Source organism: Scophthalmus maximus, chromosome 3, assembly GCF_022379125.1.
Source record: "Scophthalmus maximus strain ysfricsl-2021 chromosome 3, ASM2237912v1, whole genome shotgun sequence".
Lineage (NCBI taxonomy): Eukaryota > Metazoa > Chordata > Actinopteri > Pleuronectiformes > Scophthalmidae > Scophthalmus > Scophthalmus maximus.
Window position 1 is genome coordinate 1,250,329 of NC_061517.1, and position 18,581 is coordinate 1,268,909.

Genomic DNA, 18,581 nt, shown 5'->3' on the forward strand with positions numbered 1-18,581 from the left:
AGCTATATGAATAAAAAATAAAATAATCAAAACAATTATTTTTCTACAAAAATCCATGAAATACAAACATGATACATCATACATCATACAAATCCTTACTGCGAGCTGGCAAAAAGCATCTCAACTCATCTCTGCAAATTTTGTTTTTTTAATTGTAGTTCTATACCCATATTTTTACAACTTTAATGGCATTTTAGTATTTTTTCCATTTTATTAGTTATTTGTTTGTTGACTAGAGATTTTAAACTGCAACTGAACCACATTTCAGCCTTTCAGTCTAATTAATGTTGGTCATGGCTCTGTGTTTTGTATTTTGTCATTTTAAAATCTATGGTATACCTATCATGTGTTACGCTGTCACGAACATAGATCTTCAGATCTGTGGGATAACATCTGCTTTGTAAATGTACACCTAGTGATTACAGCTCTGCCATGACAGTAACCCTCTGTCTTGGAGGTCAGATTACAATTTTTTTTTCATATTTAAATCGTAGAGAATCTAATCCTACACTACTAGGTCGGATTTGCACTGAGCAGATTGGTTACTGTATGCCTAAAATCAATCATGTTTGATCAATGTGTTTCCTGTGTTGTGCAAAAGCTCTTCTTTGAGCCTGATAATAATCATCAGTATTACGATCACACAATTATTGTACCATTAGAAACAGAATTCATTGAGAAAAGGTTTCACCCCCCACCCCTGAAAGTTTAGACAGTGAGTTAGTTAGAGAGCCTGTGCAGGGTTAGCATAGCAACAGTTAGATCTGTGAAAATGTGCTACAGTAAAACCGGAGCAAGAGGAATACTTACAAAGTCAAAGACGAGAGAAGCATGTCCGGTTTCTACTGTCACGGATGGATGAATGATGGATTTTTGTCTGTTAAATTCGGTAGATAGCTCTTCGGGTGTGGTGGTTAAAACAGGGTGTGATGGATGAAATGGGTGCAGGGTTGGTGACTCTTGGTTGATGTCAACAAATGTCATACAAACAGGTTTTGCTCCTTTATGCTTTGATTTGTACCTTCATTTGAATGGTTGTTGCCTGGGTGCCAGTTAGGCAACTTGTTTCCACAGTATATTTTTTCTTTTATCTCTTAAACACCTGTCAAAGGACAAGCAACGCAGAATGAGCAACTTTGACAAAACTAAAGAAAACATAAGAAGCTTGAGGTCTTTTTTAATTGATAATCTTATTAGTGTTGATTCATTAATATATTCATATTGAGAACAACCTTATACAAGTTTGTATAACTGTCTCAGACCCTCAGTCACGGCGGAGGGTATGTCCAAAAATGGGCGATTGACTAGCCAGCCCTTATGCAAAAACATTCATCAAGAGCGACGAGAATTTTGACAGCGAGGGGGAGCAGATTAACACTTGAGCGTTAGTCAATTGTTAATAATATTATAATACGGATTACACAACAGATTGTGCAGTTAACATTGGCCTTCCTCCAATGTGCAGCATGTGCCCCCTGAACTTTGTTAGTTTGTGGTCAGTAATATAGCTACTAATAATATGATGGTTTCACCCACTTAGCCTTAATGGCTCATCAGGGATCCCAGTGTGCCTGGTTCAGATGGGATTCGTAGTCCCTCCAGCGACTTCTAACCCTGGGTCTCATCCCAGTTGAGCATGCCTGGTAAACCTGCAGTGGAAGGCACCCAGGAAGTATCCTGACAGGATGCCTGAACCACCTCAACTGTCCCGTTTAGACATGAAGGAGAAGCAGGGCTACTCCATGCTCCCTCCGGATATCCAAACTCCTCATTCTGTCTCTAAGGCTGAGCGCAGCCACCACACGCAGAAAGCTCATTTCAGCCACTTGTATTCGCAATCTCATTGGGTCGCAGTCGATCATCGAAAGTATGAGAATAACTGTTTAGATTTCTTAACAAAAATAGCACATAGTTCCATTTTGCACAAGAAAAAGTAGCAAAGTAAATAATACATTGTGATAGAAGGGCTGGTCGATATTACCACCAAGTGAAATCCTCTCAAACTTATTTTGAAGTTGTTCATGTCTACACAAACTCAGGAAAAAAAACATGCAGGATTTCCGCTACCATCATTTTGTGGCGTCGGGTCCCACCTCGAATCAGTACAAACATTTAAGACAGCACAACATTGATTTGGAGGAGTGTAGCTACAGTGTAGCTACAATGTTGGTTGTCCTGCAGCTCTGAGTGTGACTGTGACAGTCTGCTGATCAAGCTCCTCCAGTTAAGGTTTTTAAAATGCAGTAAGATGTTGTGCACTGATGAACTTTACCTTCATATTTTCCCCCTTTTGCTGCTCTGATGGACTTATTGTCCTTGAATTTGTATTTTAGATATATTGAACCCCTAACCCTTTCGCCAGATACCTGCTGCTGTTACAGCAGCAGATAAACCTTACAAAATATTAAAAAATATAAGAAATATAAGAACTATACATGTATGAGGAATATAAATATAAAGAATGTACATAATATTAGTGCAGGTGTGTAATCAATTACCATTAGTGTTCATAAGAAGATGACTCAGGTGAAAATGTGCTGGATTTTGGTAAAACAGAGTCCAGAGGGTCTCTGTCAGACAGGTGTGGTGTTGTGCAGTCTAATGGCTTGTGGCAGGAAAGGTATTGATAAACAGAATCTGAATCGATAAAATTCATACGCTATCCATCCCTAGGATAGAGACTGCGAGATGAAGGTAGATTTAACAAGCTCAAGTTAAGTTTGATAGATTTTACAGTATAAAAGAACAATCACCATGTAAAGTTATTCTCTATTGATATTCTTCCGACAGCAGGTTTTCTACGCTTGCACAACATTTATTTATTTTTCAGTGGTGGTTTAGTAAAACTATACAGTCTGCTGTTTGTTTGCTGTAGTTTTGGAAATGGGATAGAAGCTAATGCGTCATGATCTTAAAAAGACACATTGTTCCTTTTCACTGCATGCTATTGTTTCATGGGTGGTGGCAGGACCTTTTCATTGCTGTTGCTTTTGTTCGAAAGACGTCAGAAAGAAATTGTGTTGAGTATATTGCAAAACATCTTATGTTGAAAGGCCAGAAAGAGAAAATAGTTTAAGCAGACGCTCTGTGTGTTGTGTGGACGGAGGGAAATAACTCGATATGTCAATATGTGGTACGGCAATAAAGCCAGCTTGAGGTTACACTCATCTGTTGCAGTGAAAACGCACAAGACGACAGAAAGAGACCCTGCAAATAGTCTGCACAATGATTTGTTCAGAAACACTGAAAAGGAAAAGGCAGAGAATACGGGTGAATAATGTTGTTGTACTACAGTTCTTCTCCCGGGTTTCCCAATCTATGCACAAACTGCCGGTCACAGCTCAAACTACAGGATTTGGGCTTGCTGAAAAGTCATATATTTAGCCTGCTAGTACTAACAAATATATATAGAAAACATCTTAAAATCATTTTGATCATTTAATGATGTTTTGGGGCTGCACGTGGTGTAGTGGTTAGCACTTTGGCCTCACAGCAAGAAGGTTCTGGGTACGAGTCCCGGTTCAAACCAACCAGGGCCTTTCTGTGTGGATTTTGCATGTTCTCCCCATGTATGCTTGGGTTCTCTCCGGGTTCTCCGGCTTCCTCCCACAGTCCAAAGACATGCAGAATGGGGTTAGGTTCATTGGAGACTCTAAATTGACCGTAGGTGTGAATGGTTGTTTGTCTCTGTATGTGGCCCTGCGATAGGCTGGCGACCTGTCCAGGGTGAACCCCGCCTCTCGCCCAATGTCAGCTGGGATTGGCTCCAGCCCCCTCGCGACCCTTAAATGGATTAAGCGTTAGACGATGGATGGATGGATGGAATGATGTTTTGGAAAATAATTATTTCTATTGACTTTTGGCAAATATATCTATAGCAAAAAACCTAAGTGATAGTCTCGTGACTGTCACCTGAAAATGTATTCTCTGGAATGACCAATGCAGCTTTATTAATATCTGACCTGAATTCACAATACATGACAGTATAGCATACAGTGTGTTTAAAGTTATTAAATGTCTATCAACTTAATTGTTCCCCAAATTTTCAGAATTTATTACTTTTCATTCCTACCTTCGACATGGAGGCTTCTTAGTTTTATTTAATTTTTTTAATGAACTGCTCAATGTTGAAAGATCAAGAGTGGCAAAAAAACTTGATGGATCGGGTTATGGGTAGGATGTTATGGGCTGCTTACATGTGTTGTTTTGTGAGGCTGTGCGTTTTTTTGTGTGGAGTTGAAGGATGCTGGACTTCATCATCTGACAGTGCATTTTTTTCGTCTTTCATTATTTCTGCTGTGCATTGAAACTTAGTATTCAGTACCGCTGCATGCAGTGAAGACAATACAGCCGTAACAGATTACTTACCTTTGTGAAGTAGCATTTGCCTTTAAATCATTCCACCAAAAAACAGAATATTTACTTCAATAATTTATGAAAAAGCAATTTTTCCACTCAGTGACAAATTGATTATTAAATAAATGTCTTAAAAAACTAGGAAAAGGAAAGAGTAGAAAGAGAGGTGGCAATATGGGGATAGTTTAATGAAATCCAGTTTGGTGTCTTGTTTCAACAGTATAGTTTTTGTCTGTTTTGACAACTTTATTGATCTCCTTTTTACATACACACATATATGTATGTACATATTCTTTATATATATATATATATATAAACACTATTTTTAGATGATATTTTTAAAGCTGTACGTAGTAACTAAATGTTATGTTAAGCTTTGTCATCCTTGTTTTGTTGTGTAAGTCTATTCTGTTTTAAGCTCACTGTGAGAGCACAGGAAAACAGAATCAAATTCATTGTATGTTTACTCATGCTTGGCCAATAATGCTGGACCTGATTCTGGGCCTTTTATCTCATGAGCAAAGACAGACAAAGAACAACCAGCACAGAATATTCAAAATTCAAACAAAACCAAATAGGAGAAACTTGTGGTAATCATTGAATTGAGTGTTATTTATTAAAGTTCATATATTCATTTATTTATTTTATCCTGTAAGTTAGGCTTACAATATATTAATACATATGCAACAGCTGTATAACCACATAAGACTACTAGTCACTAGTTTCAGGGCTAGTATAAACCAACAAGGACACAATGCAATAAGGTTTGATACACCCACAGTAACATATGTATGCACTACAATACAATTAAGTAAAGAATGCCAGATTAAAATGGCATGAATAAGAACATATTTATGCTCAAATTGTTTAGACTCAAGTACAATTAAAACATAGTAACAGGAAAACAATTGTAAATACAAAGTACAACTTACATTTTGCATTAGATATTAATGAATAAAAATAAAGAATCTTATATATTTACAGTCATGAATGGAGTAACATTTCATTGGTGATGAGTAGTTCATGGAAATACATCTAAAAATGTTGTTGGTTTAATCTACTATGATTATGCCGAAATTTTCCCAATTTACATGTGACATTTACATTTATATGTGAAATAGTAAGTCCGAAAAAGAGCAAACATTGTAAATATTTAGTATTGGTTCCTCACACAAACAGTTAAGAATCTTAAGAAATTATACATCTGACCCCATTTGTTGATTACAATAAATATCAAAACATAACTCATTTACAGCAGTCACATTTTTTTTTGAACATTGTTCCTTGTGGGCAGTATTGAAGGGTCCCTGACCCATTAACACAGTTGGGGGTGGGTATTGTGGTCATAGAAGTGGGATTTGTGGTAGTGAGAGTTGTTGTGGTAGCAGTGGGAGTTGTTGTAGTAGTGGGATTTGTGGTTGTAGTAGTGGGAGTGGTGGTTGTGGTAGTGGGATTTGTGGTAGTGAGAGTTGTTGTGGTAGTGTTAGATGGAGTTGTTGTGGGTGTTGTGGTTGTAGTAGTGGGAGTTGTTGTGGTAGTGGGAGTTGTGGTTGTAGTAGTGGGAGTTGTTGTAGTAGTGGCAGTTGTGGTTGTAGTAGTGGGAGTTGTGCTTGTAGCAGTGGGAGTTGTTGTGGTAGTGGGAGTTGTGGTTGTAGTGATGGGAGTTGTTGTAGTAGTGGGAGTTGTTGTTGTAGTGGGAGTTGTTCTAGTAGTGATTGTAGTAGTAGGAGGTGTTGTGGTAGTGGGAGTTGCGGTTGTAGTAGTAGGAGTGGTGGTAGTGGGAGTTGTGGTTGTTGTAGTGGGAGTTGGTGTTGTAGTAGTGGAAGTTATAGTACTTTGAGTGGTGGTAATGGGAGTTGTGGTTGTAGTAGTGGTGGTTGTGCTAGTAGGAATTGTTGTGGTTGTGGGAGTTGTGGTAGTGGGTGTTGTTGTGGTAGTGGGAGTTGGGGTTGTAGTAGTGGGAGTGCTGGTTGTAGTAGTGGACGTTGTAGTACTGAGAGAGGTGCTAATGGGAGTTGTGGTTGTAGTAGTGAGAGTTGTTGTAGTGAGAGTCATAGTAGTGGAAGTTGTATTAGTGGGAGTCATGGTTATAGTAGTTCGAGTTGTGGTTGTATTATTGGGAGTTATTGTAGTAGTGGAGGGTGTGGTAGTGGGAGTTGTTGAAGTAATGTGAGTTGTAGTAGTGGGAGTTGTTGAAGTAGTGGGAGTTGTGGTTGTAGTAATGGGAGTTGTTGTGGTTGTGGTAGTGGGTGTTGTAGTAGTGGTAGTTGTGGTAGTTGTAGTGGGAGTCATGGATGTAGTAATGGGAGTTGGGGTAGTTGTGGTTGAAGTAGTGGGATTTGTTGTGGTAGTGGGAGTTGGGGTTGTAGTAGTGGGAGTTGTAGTTGTGGGAGTGGTGGTTTTGGTAGTGGGAGTGGTGGTTGTGCTAGTTGGAATTGTGGTTGTAGTAGTGGGAGTTGTTGTGGTTGTGGGAGTTTTGGTAGTGGGTGTTGTAGTAGTGGGAGTTGTGGTTTTAGTAGTTGGAGTTGTGGTAGTTGTGGTTGAAGTAGTGGGAGTTGTTGTAGTAGGTGGAGTTGTGGTTGTGGTAGTGGGAGTTGTGGTAGTTGTGGTTGTAGTAGTGGGAGTTGTAGTAGTGGGAGTTGTTGTGGTTATGGGAGTTGTGGTTGTAGTAGTGGGAGTTGTGGTTGTAGTAATGGGAGTTGTGGTTGTAGTAGTGGCAGTTGTGGTTGTAGTAGTGGGAGTGGTGGTTGTAGTAGTGAGAGTTTTGGTAGTGGGAGTAGTAGTAGTGGACATTGTAGTAGTGAGAGTGGTGGTAGTGGGAGTTGTGGTAGTAGTAGTGGGAGTTGTTGTAGTTTTGATCTTTGTAGTAGATGTTGTGGTTGCAGTAGTGGGAGTTGTGGTTGTGGTAGTTGTGGTTGAAGTAGTGGGAGGTGTGGTGGTAGTTGGAGTTGGGGTTGTGGTAGTGGGAGTTGTGACTGTTTTATTGGGAGTATTAGTTGTGGGAGTGGTGGTAGTGGGTTTTGTGGTTGTAGTTGTGGGAGTTGTTGTTGTTGTAGTAATGGGAGTTGTAGTTGTAGTTGTGGGAGTTGTGGTTGTTGTAGTGGGAGTTGGGGTTGTAGTAGTGGGAGTTGTTGAAGTATTGGGAGTTGTAGTAGTGGGAGTTGTGGTTGTAGTAGGAGTTGTGGTTGTTGTAGTGGGAATTGTTGTAACAGTGGGTGTTGTGGAAGTGGGAGTTGTTGTAGTGGGAGTCGTAGTAGTGGACATTGCAGTAGTGGGAGTTGTGGTTGTAGTAGTGGGAGTTGTTGTAGTTGTGATTTTGGTAGTGGGTGTTGTGGTTTTAGTAAGGGAAATTGTGGTTGTAGTAGTGGGAGTTGTGGTTGTAATAGTGGGAGTTGTGGCTGTAGTAGTGGGAGTTGTTGTAGTAGTGGGAGTTGTGGATGTAGTAGTGGGATTTGTTGATGTAGTAGTGGGAGTTGTGGATGTAGTGGGAGTTGTTGTAGTGGGAGTTGTGGTTGTAATAGTGGGAGTTGAGTTTGAAGTAGTAAGAGTTGTGGTTGTAGTAGTGGGAGTTTTTGTAGTAGTGGCAGTTGTGGTTGTGGTAGTAGGAGTTGTGGTTGTATTGTTAGTGGGAGGTGTTGCCCTGGTAGCGGGAGTTGTGATGGTACTTGGATTCGTTGATGTGTTAGTGGGAGTTTTGGTTGTAGTAGTGGGAGATGTTGTCACGGTTGTGGTCGTTGGACTTGTTGTTGTGGTATTTGTCGTCATAGTAGGAATTTTGGTTGTACTTAGAGTAGTGGGAGTTGTTAGGGTAACGACTGGAGAACCTAAAAACACATACAAAATTAAAATATTACCACCACATCGATTTAGAGTTCTAAACAGAGAGAACAAAACTGCTCTATACAGAATAATGACAAACGAATGCTGAGGGCACTAAATTTAATAAAAAACACCACCCACTACAGGATACTACAGTCGACTGTTTTATGTTCTCACTTTGAACCAGGAGAGTATTCAGATGGCTGATGAAGGGACGGTTGCCTTGGTTACAGAATTTTCCACTGGAGTCATCCAGGTCCAGAGACCAGACAAAGGCTCCTCCAAAGTTTTTAGCTTTTAGGTAATTGACCTTCAGATGAATGAAGAGATGAAGAGGACAACACTTCAGCAGCTGAAGTAATGTTGACGAAATACAGTAAATATCTAAATGGATTTTTCTACAGTTAGTCACTTGCAAAGTTATAACTGAAAAAAACAGATGGTTACCTTTGTACTAAGGCTGTCCTTGTTATCGAATCCAACCCACTGGTTTTCTGTGATTGCATATGGAACTCTCTGATCAGTTATCAGTTGGACTGTAGCCCCTTCAGTGTAAAGGCAAGTCTGAAAAGAAGTTTCAAATAAAATTTAGATGGAATGAAATGCAGTTGAAGCTGTTATGGTGTATTTAGCTCAAACAAGAAATGTTTGCCTCATGCTAATCAAGCGTAATCGCCATTGGCCTGTTTTTGGTGCAACAGGGTAATTTACTGACTATATAAAGCAGTTACCGCTGGTGCTTTCTTGGTTCAGTAAAGTAAAGTACAACTGATAGTGATTAGTGGTAGTCCTGTTTTGATGAATTTTGTATCACACAAGTCCACGCGCCAACAGAAAAAAGAAAGTCAATTTCTGAGTCTTGGCTCTTCGCAATGATGTCAATCCTGATAGGTTTTCGCGACACAGTGTCATGTAAATTGCTTTTGAGTTGAGACATTTCCGACTGAATAAAATGAATACAATAATACCTCATAAAACGCCCAGAATCCTTCTTCACCAGTGTAGCAGCCTTCTTCACCAGTGCCACTGGCTGGTGCTCCAACATCACTGGCTGCAGTGGAGAGGGTAAAAGCTCGCCCATAGGCCGCTACTCCCAAGTTTAGCAACTGTGCAGGTGCTCCCTGGTCCAACCAGTGCTGCATGGCAGAGTCCTGAAATGTGGGGGGAAACCATCTAGGATGAGAGGACATGTCTTAATAAATAGACTTTCAGGCAGTTTATTTATAAATCTTGCTATTTACAGTATTTGAGTAGATCTTGTCTCCAGTATCTTGGGATCCAAGGTATAAGGGGCTGTGATGTCCCGTGACATTTTCCCAAGGGCCACGAAAGTCAAATGTCAGCACATTAATGAAGTCCAGGCTCCTGAAAGAATGTAGAGAAAGTTATGTTGACCAATGCAGATAATCCAAAGTTTAATGTAAAGATTTCTGACGTTAAAATTTGTTTTACATGGCAATCTGTGCGACTTCGTAACTGGCATCGATGACCGCTTTCTCAGCAGAGACACTAGCCGTGAGGATCAATCTGTCACGCTGAGTGTTTGTTACTTCAGCTGCAAAGGCATCTTTGAGCTCCTATACAACAAAAGAAGAATGGTTCACTCAAGTTTAAGATCCTACTGTATATAAACATGTATCTTATAGCATATTTCTGAGAATCCTAGAACAGAAGGTCTGACCTAGCACAACAGTGTAAATTTCTGCTTGTTGTCTGGTTGACTTCCTCTTGTTACAGGGAACCTCCAGTCCAGGTTGAGCCCATCAAACCCATAGAACCTCAGTAGTGTGATCGCAGAATGGATGAAGGTTTTTCTGTATTGTTGTGTCGACACCATCCTACTGAATCTGGTAAACATTTAAAACAGTGCTCTCAAGATCCACATAATTATAATATACAGATAATGTCATATTTAGTGTACTACAAAATAGGAGGAGTAAAATAGAAATAACAATGCTTGTTAAATTACAGTTGCTTCCAGTTTTCATTCGATGCAAAAATGCAACAGTTAGATATATGTAAAGTAATAAGAAAAATAATTAACATTAATGCAAACTATTGATTATGTTTTTGCACACGATTAAATCTTTCAGTTAAATCCCATAATGCAACACAAAGCCATCTGCTGTTTGCACATACCAAGGATACTGACCATGTTTGTACCAGTGTCTGTGTTTTTTTTGCAGCAAACCACTGTGGTTACATATGATTTAATGGTCGTATCTGTTGTAAATACTACATGTTTTTATTTGCATTATTACATAGTTTCTGCAAAACTACACTACACATTTCTTTTTGTACTTATTTATCTATTGATGTTATTAAAGATTTGTATGTTACTTACTTTTGTGTGTTAAAGGTTATGCCACCAACTGCTAACAGGGTTTTGAGCTGTGGATTTCTGTGGGAGAATAAAAGTTTAGATATACTTATTTAAGCAAAAAAAAAATCTTTTAAACATGAAATGCTAAAGATCTGACCTGAATTTTAGTCCATTGAAGAACAGGTAGCGTTGTTGGTCAGCTGTGCTTGTGGGTACGAGCTCATTGACATTGTTAATTTCAGAAAAGGCGTAGACCAGATGGGTACATTTGTTCGGATCAATATCAGAAATTGTGAACTTCCCATCCTCTGCTCTATTTTCAGCCAAGCTGTTATAGTAACATACCAGCCTGGAGGAGGAAGCTGGGATATGGAAAATAGAACAGTTATTAACAGATTTAATTGGTTTTAATAGACAGCAGTTTTATCAAACTCCTTGGTTATCTGCAATTGTTGACTTAGAAACCTTATGGAAAGACAACTGGAAAGACTAATGATTAAGATCAATAATACATCTAATAAACTTACCCAAGCTGGCCAGGATCAAGCAGAGACCTTCAAAGTGACAGAGTTGGTCAGAATGACTATTAACAACAAAGCTTAACTGGTCAGTTCATTCAAATCACAAGAAGAAAAGCCTCTCTCAGCTCCAGTATAGGATTTCTCCAGGTTAATGCTCCTCAATAAAATGGAGGTGAATAAAAATCCATTTTACACTTCAGGATGTGATTTCCAAATGTTCCACAAACTTTATCTTGTATGTGTTTTTGTTGATTTGGTTGAAGAATTAGGCCATGCATGTTGTAGCTATATGAATAAAAAATAAAATAATCAACACATAATTATTTTTATACAAAAATCCATTAAATACAAACATGATCCATACAAATCCTTACTCTGAACAGTCAAAAAGCATCTCAAATGATCTCTGCATTTTATTTAAATTGTAGTTCTATACCAATATTTTTTACAACTTCAAAGGCATTTTAGTATTTTTTCATTTTATAGTTATTTGTATGTTCACTGATATTTTAAACTGCAACTGAACCACAATTTCAGCCTTTCAGTCAAATTAATGTTGTTCATGGCTCTGTGTTTTGTATTGTGTCATTTTAAGATGTAGAGTACCACTCATGTGTTATGCTGTTGCGACCCTAGTTTGCAAAACATCTACAGATCTGTGAGATAACATCTGCATTGTAAATGTACACCTAGTGATTACAGCTCTGCCATTAAAGTAACCCTCTGTCTTGGAGGTCAGATTATTATTCTTTTTTTTTCATATTAAAATCGTAGAGAATCTAATCCTACACTACCAGGTCTGATTTGAACTGAGCAGATTGGTTACTGTATGCCTAAAATCAATAATTTTTGATCAATGTGTTTCCTGTGTTGTGCAAAAGCTCTTCTTTGAGCCTGATAATAATCATCAGTATCACGATCACACAATAATTGTACCATTAGAAACAGAATTCATTGAGAAAAGGCTGGTACAGTGTCTGCTGTTTCACCCCCACCCCTGAAAGTTTAGCCAGTGAGTTAGTTAGAGAGCCTGAGCAGGTTTAGCATAGCAACAGTTAGATCTGTGAAAATGTGCTTCAGTAAAACCGGAGCAAGAGGAATACTTACAAAGTCAAAGACGAGAGAAGCATGTCCAGTTTCTACTATCACGGATGGATGAATGATGGATTTATGTCTATTAGATGAGGTAGATAGCTCTTTGGGTGTGCTGGTAAAGATAGGGTGTGGGTCTTTATTAGAGGGATTGTCACTAATGGCTGATGTCAGTAAATGTATACAAACAGGTTTTGCTCCTATTTGCTTTGACTTATAGCTTCATTTGAAATGCTAGTAAGAAAACTTGTTTCCACAGTATATTTTGTCTTTTATCTCTTAAACACTCCTAAACAAAACATAAGAAGCTTGAGGTGTTTTTTTTGATTGATCATTTTCTTAGTGTTGATTCATTTATATATTAATATTTATTAGGCGAAGAAGAACGACGTCATACAAGTTTGTATAACTGTCTCAGACCCTCAGTCACGGCGGAGGGTATGCCCAAAAAGGGGTGCTTGACTAACCAAGCCTTACTCCGAAACCTACATCAAGAGACAGGAGAATTTTGAAAAGTGAGGGGGAGCAGAAAAACACTCAAGCCAGCGCTTAAAACTAAAGTGAGAGTGAGCAAACCGAGACATCACTGTGACCCAGAGGCCTGTGATCAATAACAACTTGTATACGCTCGTGGCAACAGTTTTATTCACCACTACACAATTTTTTGCCCCTCAGACTCTGTTTTTACTCTCTCAGTTCCTGACCCTGCGCTCGTTTATAATGTGTGTGTGCGCTCTTAAAAATCGTCTGGTTGGGGTGAGAGGAGAGAAATGGGGGAGAGGGGAGAGGTTGGCAGAAAGAGGGGGAGAGAAGCAAGAGAGAGGACAGTTGTATAACCGTTGCGTTAAGCTCTATTGTACTAATTCTTATGATAATAATATTAAAAATAGTCATCTGACGCCATACATCACCTCCTTAGATCACAACTGATTTATGTGTAGTCATCAATCACAGTGAAACATAATTGTGATTGGCCTGAACAAATGAAAAAAAAAAAAAGCACATCAACTAATTATAGGCCTACACAGTATGAATGAACGCACGGCACCTGATGACACAATCACTTTATTCATTCAGTCAGTGCTCAAGTTATCACAAATGAAAAGGAGCAAGGTCATTGGAAAAAAAATTGCCATTTCCCAACAAGCCTTCTTCAGTAACTTTTCAGAAGAAAAATGACTCTCCTCCCACTCTGATTGAGTATGAATGTATGATTTGAACATGGTATTTCTGGAGGTGGGCGTGATTCTGGCGCTCAGCTGTAGGAGAGAGTTGCGGAGCTGGCCCTTTTGGCTTCAGCTTGACAGCTGACACACAACTGAGCACAGGAGCAGCAATATTTTAAGTTTGACTTTGGTTATGGTTATGGTTACTGGAGCAGCCAGACACGTTCTACGGCAATAAAAATGACCTCCCTTCATGGGCCCCTGTAAGCCTCTGGGCTTCGGTATTTACACCATAGGTTATCACAGAAGAATCTTGACCAGCATCCAACACACTGAATATTCCTTCTCAGCCTGACATAGGTTCAGGACAACTTTAAGTACCTGTTACACTGAAATATAAATCCTGCATACAATTAGCAGTCACCAACTTATCTTGCACATATGTTCTGGCACTGCTCAAGTTTAACAGCAACACATCTATGATCCCTATCAGCCATCATAGGGTCACCTGTTGAGCTTGACCCATTGATAGCTGACTTTGGAGTAAAAGGGTCTCATCCCATTCTAACCAGCTCTCATTATACCACGATGAAGATGCTAGACGGTGTGATACCCGTCTAGCACATAGAGTGATATTATTAACCTGGAAGCAAACACAATGAGAGATGTTATGCAACCCCTTTAATTTGGGAAAAAAATTAAATCTTATTGAGAGGTCCTATTACTTATTCCACCAGATCTGGCTGCTATTTATAGACCACATTGATAACACTACATCCACACAAAATAGCCTGGTATAAATAATGGACTTATCTGACATCCATCTAGAACCTTTTTTTAAATGTATTCATCTACTCATTTTTTCTTCTTTATATTAATCTTATATACATTCCTCAGCTTGTTCATATCTGACCTAAATTCACAATACATCATATTTTATCAAATAATGTGTTGAAGGTTGTTAATGTTAATAATATAACATGTTAGTAAAAATAGTCTACCATCTTGATTTTTAATTTTTTTTTCCAAATGTATTTATTTTCATAAATTTGTTTTGTTATTCATGTTATGTTATTCCTTCCTTCAAGACTAAAGCCTTCTAAGTTCTATTTAATTTTTTGAATCAACTGCTCAATGTTGAAATATCAAATGTAAAAATTTGCAAAGAAATTTGAATATGCAACAGCTGTATAACCATGTGAGACAAATCCAGTCATTTCAGGGCTAAATATAAAGCAACAAGAACCGTCAATACTATAAGGTTGGATGTATCCACAGTAACATATGTATGCATATATGCTCAAATGGTTTAGATTCAGATATAATTTAAAAAAAGAAAAAGGAAAACAACTGTAAATGCACAATGCAATTTGTTTGTATTACATATTAATAAATACAAATAACTAATGTTATATATTGACAGTTTTGGATGGGTTAACATTTCATTAGTGATAGAAGAAGTTCATATATATATATCTAAAAATGTTGATGGTTTAATCAACAATGATTATGCTTACATGAAATGTAAGGGTATGCGTAAAATTTAAAGGGTGAAACAGAGCAAGCATTGTTATTATTTAGTCATGTTTCCTCACCACAACAATGAAGAATCTTAAAAAATTATACATGTGATATTTTGTGACAGTCACCCCTTTTGTTGATACTCGCAAACCTTTAGGCAAAGTTACAGCATTTGCAGTTTGTTTTGAACACCAATCCTTGTGGGCAGTGTTGGAGGATCGCTGTCCCATGATCACAGTTGTAAAAAGTGGTTATGTCACTGGGGTTGGGGAAAAGCCCCTTGCTTTTTCCATTACATTTATTACCTCTAGAGTTAGAAACGGCTTTGGGAATTGTGGTCGTAGTAGTGGGAGCTGTAGTAGTGGGAGTTGTGGTTGTGGTAATGGGAGTTGTTGTTGTGGTAGTTGGAGTTGTTGTTGTGGTAGTGGGAGTTGTGGTGGTAGTTGGAGTTGTAGTAGTGGGAGTTGTGGTTGTAATAGTGGGAGTTGTTGTGGTAGTGGGAGTTGTTGTTGTGGTAGTTGGAGTTGTTGTGGTAGTGGGAGTTGTTGTGGTGGGAGTTGTGGTTGTAATAGTGGGAGGTGTTGTGGTAGTGGGAGTTGTTGTTGTGGTAGTTGGAGTTGTTGTGGTATTGGGAGTTGTTGTGGTAGTGGGAGTTGTTGTTGTGGGAGTTGTGGTTGTAATAGTGGGAGTTGTTGTGGTAGTGGGAGTTGTTGTTGTGGGAGTTGTGGTTGTAATAGTGGGAGTTGTTGTGGTAGTGGGAGTTGTTGTCGTAGTAGTGGAAGTTGTGGTGGTACTAGTGGGAGTTGTTGTAGTGGTAGTGGGAGTTGTGGTTGTGGTAGTTGGAGTTGTTGTTGTGGTAGTGGGAGTTGTTGTTGTAGTAGTGGGAGTTGTGGTGGTAGTGGGAGTTGTTGTTGTGGGAGTTGTAGTTGTTGTAGTGGGAGTTGTAGTTGTTGTAGTGGGAGTTGTGGTGGTAGATGGAGTTGTTGTTGTGGTAGTGGGAGTTGTGGTTGTGGTAGTGGAAGTTGTTGTTGTAGTGGGAGTTGTGATGGTAGTGTGAGTTGTTGTTGTGGGAGTTGTAGTTGTTGTAGTGGGAGTTGTGGTTGTGGTAATGGGAGTTGTTGTGGTGGTAGTTGGAGTTGTTGTTGTGGTAGTGGGAGTTGTTGTTGTGGGAGTTGTGGTGGTAGTAGTGGGAGTTGTTGTGGTAGTGGGAGTTGTTGTGGTAGTGGGAGTTGTGGTTGTTGTAGTGGGAGTTGTTGTGGTAGTGGGAGTTGTTGTTGTGGGAGTTGTGGTTGTAATAGTGGGAGTTGTTGTGGTAGTGGGAGTTGTTGTCGTAGTAGTGGGAGTTGTGGTTGTTGTAGTGGGAGTTGTAGTTGTTGTAGTGGGAGTTGTTGTAGTAGTGGGAGTTGTGGTGGTAGTTGGAGTTGTTGTTGTGGTAGTTGGAGTTGTTATTGTGGTAGTGGGAGTTGTGGCGGTAGTTTGAGTTGGAGTAGTGAGAATTGTTGTTGTGGTAGTTGGAGTTGTTGTGGTAGTGGGAGCTGTGGTTGTGGTTGTGGTTGTAGTAGAGGGAGTTGTCGTAGTAGTAGTGGGAGTTGTGGTTGTGGTAGTTGGAGTTGTTGTTGTGGTCGTGGGAGTTGTTGTTGTAGTAGTGGGAGTTGTGGTGGTAGTGGGAGTTGTTGTCGTAGTAGTGGAAGTTGTGGTGGTACTAGTGGGAGTTGTTGTAGTGGTAGTGGGAATTGTGGTTGTGGTAGTTGGAGTTGTTGTTGTGGTAGTGGGAGTTGTTGTTGTAGTAGTGGGAGTTGTGGTGGTAGTGGGAGTTGTTGTTGTGGGAGTTGTAGTTGTTGTAGTGGGAGTTATAGTTGTTGTAGTGGGAGTTGTAGTTGTTGTAGTGGGAGTTGTGGTGGTAGATGGAGTTGTTGTTGTGGTAGTGGGAGTTGTGGTTGTGGTAGTGGAAGTTGTTGTTGTAGTGGGAGTTGTGATGGTAGTGTGAGTTGTTGTTGTGGGAGTTGTAGTTGTTGTAGTGGGAGTGGTGGTTGTGGTAATGGGAGTTGTTGTGGTGGTAATTGGAGTTGTTGTTGTGGTAGTGGGAGTTGTTGTTGTGGGAGTTGTGGTGGTAGTAGTGGGAGTTGTTGTGGTAGTGGGAGTTGTTGTGGTAGTGGGAGTTGTGGTTGTTGTAGTGGGAGTTGTTGTGGTAGTGGGAGTTGTTGTTGTGGGAGTTGTGGTTGTAATAGTGGGAGTTGTTGTGGTAGTGGGAGTTGTTGTCGTAGTAGTGGGAGTTGTGGTTGTTGTAGTGGGAGTTGTAGTTGTTGTAGTGGGAGTTGTTGTTGTAGTAGTGGGAGTTGTGGTGGTAGTTGGAGTTGTTGTTGTGGTAGTTGGAGTTGTTGTTGTGGTAGTGGGAGTTGTGGTGGTAGTTTGAGTTGGAGTAGTGAGAATTGTTGTTGTGGTAGTTGGAGTTGTTGTGGTAGTGGGAGTTGTGGTTGTGGTTGTAGTAGAGGGAGTTATCGTAGTAGTAGTGGGAGTTGTGGTTGTGGTAGTGGGAGTTGTGGTGGTAGTAGTGGGAGTTGTGGTGGTAGTGGGAGTTGTTGTTGTGGGAGTTGTAGTTGTTGTAGTGGGAGTTGTAGTTGTTGTAGTGGGAGTTGTTGTTGTGGTAGTGGGAGTTGTTGTTGTAGTGGGAGTTGTGGTGGTAGTGGGAGTTGTTGTTGTGGGAGTTGTAGTTGTTGTAGTGGGAGTTGTAGTTGTTGTAGTGGGAGTTGTTGTTGTGGTAGTGGGAGTTGTTGTTGTAGTGGGAGTTGTGGTGGTAGTGGGAGTTGTTGGCGTGGGAGTTGTAGTTGTTGTAGTGGGAGTTGTAGTTGTTGTAGTGGGAGTTGTGGTTGTGGTAGTAGGAGTTGTTGTTTTCGTAGTAGTAGTGGGAGTTGTGGTTGTGGTAATGGGAGTTGTTGTTGTGGTAGTTGGAGTTGTTGTTGTGGTAGTGGGAGTTGTTGTTGTGGGAGTTTTGGTGGTAGTAATGGGAGTTGTTGTTGTGGGAGTTTTGGTGGTAATAGTGGGAGTTGTTGTTGCGGTAGTTGGAGTTGTTGTTGTAGTAGTGGGAGTTGTGGTGGTAGTTGGAGTTGTTGTTGTGGTAGTGGGAGTTGTTGTTGTAGTAGTGGGAGTTGTGGTGGTAGTGGGAGTTGTTGTTGTGGGAGTTGTAGTTGTTGTAGTGGGAGTTATAGTTGTTGTAGTGGGAGTTGTAGTTGTTGTAGTGGGAGTTGTGGTGGTAGATGGAGTTGTTGTTGTGGTAGTGGGAGTTGTGGTTGTGGTAGTGGAAGTTGTTGTTGTAGTGGGAGTTGTGATGGTAGTGTGAGTTGTTGTTGTGGGAGTTGTAGTTGTTGTAGTGGGAGTGGTGGTTGTGGTAATGGGAGTTGTTGTGGTGGTAATTGGAGTTGTTGTTGTGGTAGTGGGAGTTGTTGTTGTGGGAGTTGTGGTGGTAGTAGTGGGAGTTGTTGTGGTAGTGGGAGTTGTTGTGGTAGTGGGAGTTGTGGTTGTTGTAGTGGGAGTTGTTGTGGTAGTGGGAGTTGTTGTTGTGGGAGTTGTGGTTGTAATAGTGGGAGTTGTTGTGGTAGTGGGAGTTGTTGTCGTAGTAGTGGGAGTTGTGGTTGTTGTAGTGGGAGTTGTAGTTGTTGTAGTGGGAGTTGTTGTTGTAGTAGTGGGAGTTGTGGTGGTAGTTGGAGTTGTTGTTGTGGTAGTTGGAGTTGTTGTTGTGGTAGTGGGAGTTGTGGTGGTAGTTTGAGTTGGAGTAGTGAGAATTGT

At 40.0% G+C, this 18,581-nt stretch overlaps 3 protein-coding genes and 1 long non-coding RNA gene across 4 annotated transcripts; all 4 read right to left on the reverse strand.

The window, feature by feature from the left end:
• Window positions 1–5,601: 5,601 nt before the first annotated feature.
• LOC118317027 (integumentary mucin C.1-like) lies at window positions 5,602–6,789 on the reverse strand. Its single transcript, XM_035645448.2, has one exon. It carries the CDS (start codon window positions 6,646–6,648, stop codon window positions 5,602–5,604), a length of 1,047 nt encoding a protein of 348 aa, XP_035501341.2. The 5' UTR covers window positions 6,649–6,789.
• A 1,065-nt stretch (window positions 6,790–7,854) lies between these two features.
• On the reverse strand, window positions 7,855–9,747 carry LOC118316533 (chitotriosidase-1-like; the record flags this gene model as incomplete). Its single annotated transcript, XM_047331327.1, has 6 exons — window positions 9,628–9,747; window positions 9,417–9,540; window positions 9,144–9,326; window positions 8,623–8,739; window positions 8,353–8,485; window positions 7,855–8,180 (listed from the first exon to the last, which is right to left on the reverse strand). Coding segments are annotated over exons 1-6 (885 nt in total), but the record flags the coding sequence as incomplete, so codon positions are not given.
• Window positions 9,748–9,861: 114 nt separating this feature from the next.
• LOC124849342 lies at window positions 9,862–10,851 on the reverse strand. Its single transcript, XR_007030449.1, has 3 exons — window positions 10,656–10,851; window positions 10,520–10,576; window positions 9,862–10,022 (listed from the first exon to the last, which is right to left on the reverse strand). It is a non-coding gene; the product is annotated as an uncharacterized LOC124849342 (long non-coding RNA).
• Window positions 10,852–17,402: 6,551 nt separating this feature from the next.
• Window positions 17,403–18,002, reverse strand: LOC118316532 (integumentary mucin C.1-like; the record flags this gene model as incomplete). The annotated part of the gene is made up of 1 exon (XM_035644431.2): window positions 17,403–18,002. A coding segment is annotated over one exon (600 nt), but the record flags the coding sequence as incomplete, so codon positions are not given.
• Window positions 18,003–18,581: the final 579 nt, after the last annotated feature.